The sequence below is a fragment of the Falco naumanni genome, chromosome 4 (assembly GCF_017639655.2).
Source record: "Falco naumanni isolate bFalNau1 chromosome 4, bFalNau1.pat, whole genome shotgun sequence".
NCBI lineage: Eukaryota > Metazoa > Chordata > Aves > Falconiformes > Falconidae > Falco > Falco naumanni.
In genome coordinates this window covers 76,585,753-76,595,426 of record NC_054057.1, presented here as the reverse complement: position 1 = coordinate 76,595,426, position 9,674 = coordinate 76,585,753, and the positions used below count along the sequence as shown (strand labels likewise).

The 9,674-nt window shown below is 46.0% G+C and overlaps 1 protein-coding gene across 4 annotated transcripts; it reads right to left on the bottom strand.

Moving 5' to 3' along the window:
• Positions 1–387: 387 nt before the first annotated feature.
• Positions 388–9,566, bottom strand: RNPS1 (RNA binding protein with serine rich domain 1). Of its 4 annotated transcripts, none has more exons than XM_040590705.1 (8): positions 9,463–9,554; positions 6,127–6,318; positions 5,616–5,771; positions 5,115–5,306; positions 3,792–3,894; positions 2,824–2,977; positions 2,188–2,329; positions 388–1,012 (listed from the first exon to the last, which is right to left on the bottom strand). In XM_040590705.1, exons 2-8 carry the CDS (start codon positions 6,195–6,197, stop codon positions 907–909), a joined length of 924 nt encoding a protein of 307 aa, XP_040446639.1. In that variant the 5' UTR covers positions 6,198–6,318; positions 9,463–9,554; the 3' UTR covers positions 388–906. The 4 variants fall into 4 exon arrangements, with proteins under 4 accessions (XP_040446639.1, XP_040446641.1, XP_040446643.1 ...); XM_040590707.1 differs by lacking the exon at positions 9,463–9,554 and adding an exon at positions 8,640–9,070; XM_040590709.1 differs by lacking the exon at positions 6,127–6,318 and having other exon boundaries at positions 9,463–9,566.
• Between the last annotated feature and the right edge of the window lie 108 nt (positions 9,567–9,674).

The window sequence follows — 9,674 nt, the reverse complement described above, 5'->3', positions numbered from 1 at the left end:
CGAAACAACAAAAAAAAAAATCTTTATAGTATTGACTGTACAACAGGTGGTAAATTCTTTGCCTTTCCCTACGTGAACCCCAGTTAATCCAGCCAGCATCACGGCCTCGAGCCTCCCTCTCTGCCTTGCAGTTTCCAGGGGGTTGGTTGATGCTCAGTCGCTAACTTGAGATTTGTAAAAGCAGAAGCACTCGCACTATTTCACTGCGGGGTTGTGTAGGAAGTTTTTACCAAAACGCTTTAAGAAAAGGTGGAAGAAATCACTTATGGGCACAGCTACAAAGCAGTTCCTAAGATTTCCAGCTTCTTTTCTAATGTATCGTGTTCAGTGGATACCATTGTTTCTGTGGTGATCACCTGCTATATGCATTATAGAAGAGCTTCTATAGAATCTGTTTGGGAACTGGAATAAAGCAACAACTTGGTATTTAAGTCTTGTGCAGATCTGGACTCCAGCTGCTCTGAAAAATCCTGTGCTGGCACCTCGAGATCAAGTTAAATGCCTCCCTACTTTACTATACAGGGTTTCTGAAATAGCTCAAGATTTACATGCTCATCTGTACAGCGTGCTAAGCGTTTAGAAATCACCAAGCAGCAGCCTGCTAACTGGAGAAAGAGAGGCTGTAACATCTTTCCTTACGTTTATCTGGAAAAGATGGTTTTGCAGCCTTTAAAAATCAAAGCCATTTTAAAATAATTTCAATTCAATGCCAGGAAACTAGAAGCCCCACAGCAAAGGCTACCTACTGGCCAGGAACTGTTGCTCTCTCCTCCTAGGTTGCCTTCCCTGCCAGGATTATCTCTCTCTCTCACTCCTCCTCACCCAGACCCATTATAAAAAAAAGGTACAATATTTAGTCTGATGGGATTTAAGTTAAAAAATAAAAAGCTGTCCAGTCCTTTTGCTTTATCGTGAGGAGTTTGAGCTGGAGCGGCTGCGATGGCGCCTTCGTCCAGGAGATCTGGATCTTGATCGCCGGCGAACAGGGGATCTGCGCCTAGGAGACCGGGACCTGACAGAGAGGAAGGAGAAAGCTTTCACTAGGAGACAAAAGCAACAGGTTCCAGTAATGTCAGCGCATCTACCAACTTTTCAAAAACATTTCCCTGAAGATGAAAGACTGTTTAAGATCAAAAAGACCCACAAGAATCTTGTCTTCTTCCTCACGCAAAACAAGCTCAAGTTCATTCTACATCAGATTCTCCTTCACCTGAAATGTCAGCTTTGGCCCATGTAATAACAGTAATATTCAGGGACAGGATTTACATAAGCCCTCTCAAATCACAAGGACATTTCTTAGAGGAAATCTAACTCTAAAAAATCATTAAGCTTCAAGCTCATCATTACTACCATCCATCTGCATAGCCACCAGCACGACACACCAAGGTTCCAGGCACAGGATACGAACAGAGCCTGGACAGGATAACAGAAGCTAGACTAGGGAAGAAAAATAAACAATAAGAAGGGAATGCCAAATCGAGCATTTACCAGACTTCTGTAAAAGGCGTGTTTAAAGGAGGACCAACAGGCAGATCTTGTGCCACATTAGCTATTTCTCATTTTTAAATCTGTAGTTTGAAAGCTGTTCAGTGATCCAGTGGCTCTAACAGGAGCTGCTTTTACTAGTAACAAGACTTTAAGCAGATTTCCAAGACAGAGGAGCCCATCTAGGTGCTGAGGAAGACTCTGAAAAAATTCTTATCTGAGCATGTTCAGGCAGTCCGAAGTCACACAGCAAGCACGTGCACGTCAGGTCATGTCTGGGGGTCAGTGTGCGCCACACACCTGGTGCACGAGGACTTCTTTTTGATCATGTACCCATTCACAGAAATAAGGGAGGGAGGTGCAAGGGCAATCAGAAGGATGGAGCAGGCTGCCAAAAACATTTTGCCAGCCATAAAGTCCATTCCCACTTCACCTCGAAGCATTTATGCAGAAGGGACTCCACAAAACAGGCTGGAAAGCATCTGACATTTCCAGACTGCATTCAGGGTGTAGACCAGAGTAGGTCACCCTGGTCTTAAGGACTTAAGAAGTACAATCCAGGTCCAACTAATTCCCAAAAGGTGCTCCTGTCATTTGGAGGGAAAAGTCAAGTCCAACAGGATTAAATTGTCCCCATGCCAAGTCTTTCACTGATAACATGTTGTTACACCAATAAGGAAATAAAATTGCCACAGCTCTCACCTTCTCCTCATGCGAGGGGGTGACCTGCGCCACATCGGTGGTGGTGGCAGCATCCTCCTGGGTGGGCTAAAGCGTCTGGGAGGCGGCCTAGGTCGTGGTGCCAGCACAGCTGTGGCAGTGATCTCCTGACCATCGATCTGGCCTTTTTAGGGAATCACAGAAACAGGAAGAAGTAAGTATTTTCCAATGCTAACATCTACATGTCACCTTACTGCACCTCACAGCTTTTGTCACAAGCAACTGAAGCATGCATCAGCCTATAGTGCTACTTCCACCACCCCCTCAGGAGTTGTTTTGACAAAGTCCACATACATACTATACTTCTTAAACTAATATCCTATCAAATTGCAGTTCAGATGTTAACCAGGGAAGATTTTCAAAGAAACTTAAAGAATTTTATTACTGGCTTTTTGTGGAAAAAAAAAAACCAAACCAAAACCATTTCAATAGTTCTGTAATGTTTCAAATCTATCCTGAACCTCACAAAAGCCAAAGCCATTTGGGCTGAAAACAAACAGTATTTCAGATCAGTTCTCCAAAGGCTTCCCTGTTACCTTTAACTCATTTTCAGATCAAACTCATCTGCTCCAAAGATTTTTAAAAGCATCCAGCCTCTTTACAGCATTTGATACCTACCTCCATCCATGTGTTTCAGGGCTTTCTCAGCATCATCTGGGTTCTCAAACTCCACATAAGCATAACCTTTAGAGAGGTGTGGATTTAGCCTGTCAACTGGCATGTCAATCATTTTAATCTTTCCGTAAGTGGAAAAAATTTCCATGATGTGATCCTGCAGAGAAAGAGCAAGTCTTAAGGACACAGACCACACTTACTGACCTGGACTGGCTGGCACAGCGCAGCAGTAAATCCACAGCACTAGATTAGCTTTAAATCAATGCCACCATCAAGAAGAGACATATTTCATTGGCCTGACGGTGGAACTGCTTTCTCTACTGTTGTCTGTTCAGTTCCTCCTCAGGTTGTTCCAAACCTTAAGGTGCTGCACGTCAACACCGTCTACAAAAACACAACTAGTGCAAAAATCTTGGGCACCTGAAAAGGGAACTTACGCCCTCACCTGAAAACTCTTAAGGTCCAGTTGTTAATATTGGTTTTTAAAACACATAATTTTTTTCAGCACCCTAAACCTTTTATCTCTGAAGACCTTTAAACTACATTCTAGCAAAGACAGTTCAAGCCAGCCCAGCTCTCTTCAGATCTTCTATAAAGAACCTCCAGGTATCCTTAATGCCTCCAAGGTAACTTCAGCTATTATCCCAACTTCTGCACTTTTCTTCCTAGTAAGGCAGGACACAAGGTCTGAAATACTGACAAAGCTGACAGACCTCTTAAACACTACAGTCTCAAAAGCCTGCGCTGTACTTTATCCAGTACAGTCCTAGCACAATTTTCCTCCCTGGAAAGATGGAAACCAAAAAAAACCCCAACCCTCACTGTGGTTTGAACACAAAGGAAGAATTTCCAACATCAACACCCTGGCAGCACTCTAGCAACAAAAAAAGTTTTGAGAGCTTTAAAAGAGCCACTCACAAGTCCCCACAGAAGATACACAAGCTCGATATCTCAGGGGAGCATGCCATTACCTTCGTCACGTTTCTAGTGAGCCTTCCAACATGCACTTTTGTAGGTCTGGGTGATGGGCTCCGCCTCTTCCGCTCCTTTTCATCTCTCTTGGGTGGCTTGGACCTGATTTTGACAACAGAAAATGTTTACAGTTTTCAGAGAACATGCGAGACAACCAAGAACCCAGTCGTTGTCACATGTTTTTCTTGGGAGGGCATCTTTTTTCTTAAACTACAGGTTAGGAAGTGCTGCGGTGGTGGTGAGGGTGTTTTCCTTATGAACACCTCAGGACTTGCATTTGTCTTGTCTGCTTTTACTTTAGAACCTTCCGGAACGGGGGAGCCTTTTTTGGGGAGTTTTCAACTTTACTGCAACCTCGGCAACAAACATGGTATTTAGCAAACATTTCAATAAAGTTGTTGGCCACAATTAAAGAATTTGCCGGTTGTTGAAATGAAACAAGAAATTCTTTGCCTCAACAATTAAAGAGGCAAAATGAGGACATAAACACCAAAGCATACCACAACCAGGCAAATTAATGGATCCAATGATTTGTGTTTCTGTATCTTGTTTACTACAGAGGTCCAGAAATGTCACAGTTTAAAAAACCCCTATATAAGTAGCTGTACATCACTATTTCTTTGTAGTTAAAAAAAAGAAACAACACAAAACCTGGAACGTAATTTTAATAAAAAATTCAGTATGCAAAAAAATTATATTTATGCTTCTTCCTAATCTTCCTGTCCATAAATCGAGTGATACACTAAAAAAAAACAAACCACATTGCCTTATAATACTTCAGTAGATCTTGTTAGCCTACAGCACCTTACCTACAGAATTATCCAAAGGAAAAACCATATGGACATCAACAGTTTGATTCCTGCCCTTACAGGAAAATGCTTCCTTTGCCCCCAACACACCCTTCTGGGGTTTTTTATACGTAAGAATACACATATACACATGCATATACATATATACACACCATTTTCAGCCCTGGCCTTTCTGTTAGTCTTGGCTGTAATTCGCAGGAACTGCAGAGCATTACTGTCATCTAGTGCTCATATAGTCCCACACTATTGGGAAAACATTAATTAAAACTGCCTCTACATAATATAATACCTAAAAATCACTCTTTAAAATGAAGTTTTTAATCTCTCTTCCTACAGGGCATGTGTTTTGATTGTAAGCAAAAGAAGCACAACCATTCTAACAAAATTCAGACTTCTTAAGTTATGGAGAAAGCAAACAGCCCTCAGAGAACAATCTATTCTGATCGCAATCTTGTATTCTACAGAGAAATTAACCTGCCATCTAGTGATTCCCAGAAGGCAAATAAAACTCACTTGGAGCGGGAGCGTCTCCTGTTGTCATGTCTCCGTCGAGATGGACTTGGAGATCCAGAGGAGCTGCTGGAACTGGAACTGCGTGAGGTGCTGGAGCTCCCAGAGCGGCTTGAGGCAGAAGAGGAGCTAGAGCCACTGCTAGAACCAGTGCTGGAACTGGACCCTGAACTGGAAGTTGAGCTGGAACGGGATCTGTTGGGGGAGGAGGGGAGGATAAAAATGAGCCGAGTAACCAGAAAAAGAACAGCTGAAAAACCTGCTGATAATTACAGAGAGCGCAACTGTGAGTTAAAACAATGAAAACTTAAGCTCCATAGTTCACCACACAGGCAAAGGAAATTCATACCCCAAACATGTAAACACCCTTAAGTTAGACAAAACTGTGACTAACACAACACAAACTTTCAAGAAGTCCATGAGACAGTGAACGATACATACCAGAAAGCAAAGTGGTGGTTTCTGAAAACACTGTAATTTGTTACTATCTGTAAAAGTACCTACCTGGTACTGCTACTCCCACTAGAAGCACTGCGTCTTTTGCGTGTCTTGTCTCGACCACGATCCTTTTCACCCGATTCCTTAGTGGCTGCTTTATCCTTGGACCGGTCCTTTGATTTCTCTTCAGACCTATCCTTGCGCTTGGTTGGTGAGGGAGCCCTTCAAGAACAAATTGCAGAAGACATTGTTTAATAATAATAAACCACAAAATAAACCCACACCCCTGCAAAGAACAGAACAGCAACACAAAACACAACTTCAAATGTAACTCAAGATCACCATAACTGCAGAGTTAAAGCATTAGCCAAGCCTGGACGTTTTAGAAAAAGGTAAATATTTTACAATACAGAGCAGCTTTCAGGAAGACAGCTATAGCATACAGAAATTCTCACATACAGAAATTCACGCAGAAAGAGGCACATTTCCAATTCCTCATCCTCACTGGGAGAGACCTAGCACCCTGTAACATCCCCAGTTTTGTTAAGCCTAGAAAATTCGGACAGAATGCCATTACCTAGTGTTGGATTTTTTATTATTTTCTTTGAGTCCTAGCAAACTCTTCTTTTTCAATCCTGATAACTCCATTTCCCCTTGGGAGGCGTCCAAAGCAGCACCGAATGGGCCTCACTTATCTCAAATCTCACTTCTAACTCCTTGATTCTGAGAACCGATCCCTAATCGAGTGCAATAAACTCCAAAGAACAGCCTAGTGACAAGATAAAAGGGTTTAGAAACAAGAAGTTAACAGATAAGCATAAAACAACGAACCTGCTTTGCAACAATGGCAGCACACTGGGCATCAACTGACTTCTACATAGTACTTCTCAGTTACACACACAACTGTTACGTGGCTCTTAGCAGCCAGTCTCTGTGCTGGCTCACACTGGCACCGTGTGCCACCCGTGTTTAAAGCTATCATTTTGACATTCACAGAAGTACAAAGGACCTTAATTCTCCAACCAAAAACATGGCAGACAGAGGACATCCGTTTTCCCTGCAACATGTACGTGCAGCTCATGCCTCTTGACAACAGCCTTGCCTCCAGAGGAGTAAACACTGATTTTCTCCAAAGACAAACTGTGCTGTAGAGCATACATTTGTCAGGAAGAAAGGGTTGTTGAGAGCAAAAAACCCCACTGAATGGTGGCTGCTTTCAGCCTCAACAAGCTGCTTCCAAGGCTCTGTCAGCCTTGGAAAGCTGAGATTATAGGGCCCAGTTTGCTGCACTGCTGCAACAACAGATCCCAGTTTAACTTCTTAGCAGAAAAGTCTAAATTGGATTCTGACCTCAGCTACGCCCAATCAGTCCCCTCTTTACTCTAGATCCAAAAGGAGACAAACTTAATACCCCACTACTTAACACTGAAATACTGAGCATTGGCTGAATTCCAGATGTTTCCCATGAGGGGGCTGCATCCATCACATATTCTGCAATGTCTAAATGTTACTGCATTTTGACTATTCCACATGGATTGTTTAACACCTGCATTACAAAGCTGCCTCCAATGTGTGTTTTAATAACCACTAAAAGAGGTGGCAGATCTGATTTGCTGTAACGCCTGTTATCTACCTATGAGCACAATGTTCAGGAAATGGAAGAGTGGGCACAAGCATTCCTGAACCGCCAGGCTTATATGATGCAGCGCTGAACATCCACAGTACTGCATGATGCTGGAAACACCTTTATCCCCACATGCATCGCAGGTAAAATTAGTTAACAAGAAAAAAAAACCTCTCCAGCTCACTGCATCCAACAGTCTTGTTGCTTTTATGCTTCCTGGTATCAGGTTCTGCTAAGCAACTACCATATTCTCTAAACTGCAATTAACTTTATGTTTGGGAAGAAATCACTTTGAACAGCTAAACTAATTTTCCTGATTTTCAGTGTCACAGTTTTCTCTAATAAAATAACTCCCCAAAAACAACACAAATTACTATTCGCAAACCAAGCTCTCCGCAGATCCAGAAGTCAAGAAACACCCATGCCTTTTTGCATGGAGAACAGGAAACCCACGATACAAACGTGACACTGGCAGGGCTTGCTGGGAGGGGGAAACATCTTCTCTAACACCAATGGCAGTAAGAAGACAGTCCAAGGACTGTTCCATAGGTGCTGCAAAGGTGACTATTAAAAGCAAACCTGTGTACTTCACTCAGCTTTATGAGATTTCTAACCAGCTCTATGCTTCTAGTGCAAAGTGTGAAGGGGCCAAGCTCACTTGCCACTGCATGAAACCAGCTGACTCACTTGGAAGAACAGAACAGACAAGTCTCTAGACTCACAAGACCAAAAAATCTGGTGTTTTCCTTTCCCACCTTTCTTCTCCTAAATACACCATAGTCAGGTTTGTGTTATCTCTCCCTACACACCAACTCCTCTTGAATCTGTGGACTATCACAGTGGCGATGCTATCAGCTCGGCCATACAAAACTATCTATTACTGTCTGATAGCTGGCTCCAGTTTCACCCCTGCTGGAAGGAGGGAAGAGAGAGAGCACAGAGGAAGACCAGCACATGCTTTCCTGTCATCCGTCCGCTGCTGTAGTAGGTAATGCTTCAGTTAAACAGCTACTACTCGGGCACTACTCCTCAAAGCAGGCGCTTTACCAGACAAATTAGCCACATGACGTTTAAAAATCCAGCAGATTTCTCTATGATGGTATATGCTGCATTTAAGCGGCCTCCAAACTAACCATTGTTTGCCCTCCATTAAAACGCATGTACCTTTCTCCAGAATGCCACTTGCCTAGCTTAATTCAGTTGGAAACCTCAGCCTAAGAGACACAGCTGCGGGCAGTTTCACCTGCATGTGTTCAGACATTCACCAGAAGACGCGAGAAAACTAAAATCATGGTCTTCACACAACGGTGTAAAACAAAAGCATTTCTAAGTGACGTGCTTCCTTCTTACAATCAAAAAAATCTCTCAGTCCCTAACAGGTCAATGTTTTTTCAGCACCCACCCAAAATGCCAGAAAGTCTAAGAGCAATCTACACAGGCCAAATGTTCATTTCAAGCACACACACCTCTCTGCTTTAAGAGTTGACTTGCACTCTTACAGAGCTGCAATTCTGTAGCAGAGGAAGCAAACTCAGCTCTCCCCCAGACTTCCTGCACGACTACAGGCAAGCCCTTTAATGGCAGTTTGCTTCAGGTCCTCATTTGCAAAATGGGGAAAAGATTTCCTCGTGTGAGGAGAAGAGGGTTCAACGCTCGGCAGTTCTTTGCAAAGTTACGGCCGCTCGCCCAAGCTAACTACAGCGAGCGGGGCCGCAGGAGCGCAGGGGCAGCCAGCTCCGCGTCCCGGTTCGAGCGCCATGGGGTACGTTACGGCGCCAGGCGGACCGAGGGCTTGTCGCTGCTGACCGCACCGTGCGTGTTGCCATACTACGGGCCAAGCCGAGGCGCGGGCTGAGGAACAGGGAGAGAAAAGCACAGACCAAGCACAGAGTCGGTTCAGAGCAGAGCCCGCACCGCCCGCGGCCTCCACCGGGCCCGGCGCCGCCGGCCCGCCCGCCCCCGGGCCCGCACAGCGCTCCTCCCGCCGCCCCGGCCGCGGGCAGCACCGGGACCCCCGGGCCCCGCTCCCCTCCAGGCCCCGGCCCGGCCCCGCCCAGCCCCTCCCCGGCCCGGCCTCCCCTCCTCCCTCCCCGCCCCCGGGCGCGGTAGGCCGCGGCGCCGCGGCCCCGTCCCTGACCCTCGCCCGGCCATCTCCTCCTCCTCGGCGGCTCCGGCGCGCTCCCCTCGGCACCTCCGCGCGGCGCCGCGGCGGCTCCGCGCCGCCGCCGGGCCGGATGGATGCCGATCCCCCGAGGCCCGGGCCCCGGCCCCCGCCCCGGCCCCACTCACATCCTCGGCGCCCGCCACAGCCACCGCTCCGGGCCCGTCGCGCGCGATAGACGCAGCGCGGGCGGGAAGGGGCACCGCGCGGCACGCGTTGATGGCGTCACGCCCGGGGGCGGGCGGGCTTAAAGCGAGTGGGCGGGGCGACCCGGGGGGGCGGGTCAGTCAGCGGGGCCGGGGCCGGGGCCGGGGCCTTCTTGTGGAGAGAAACCGGTTTC

Excerpts from the sequence above, each read along its gene's own strand:
- RNPS1 (XM_040590705.1), bottom strand. The coding sequence starts at position 6,197 with ATGGAGTTATCAGGATTGAAAAAGAAGAGTTTGCTAGGACTCAAAGAA. Across the intron at positions 2,978-3,791 it reads TCACTAGAAACGTGACGAAG|GATCACATCATGGAAATTTT; the intron begins GTAATGGCATGC and ends CTTTCTCTGCAG. Across the intron at positions 2,330-2,823 it reads CCTGAAACACATGGATGGAG|GCCAGATCGATGGTCAGGAG; the intron begins GTAGGTATCAAA and ends TTCCCTAAAAAG.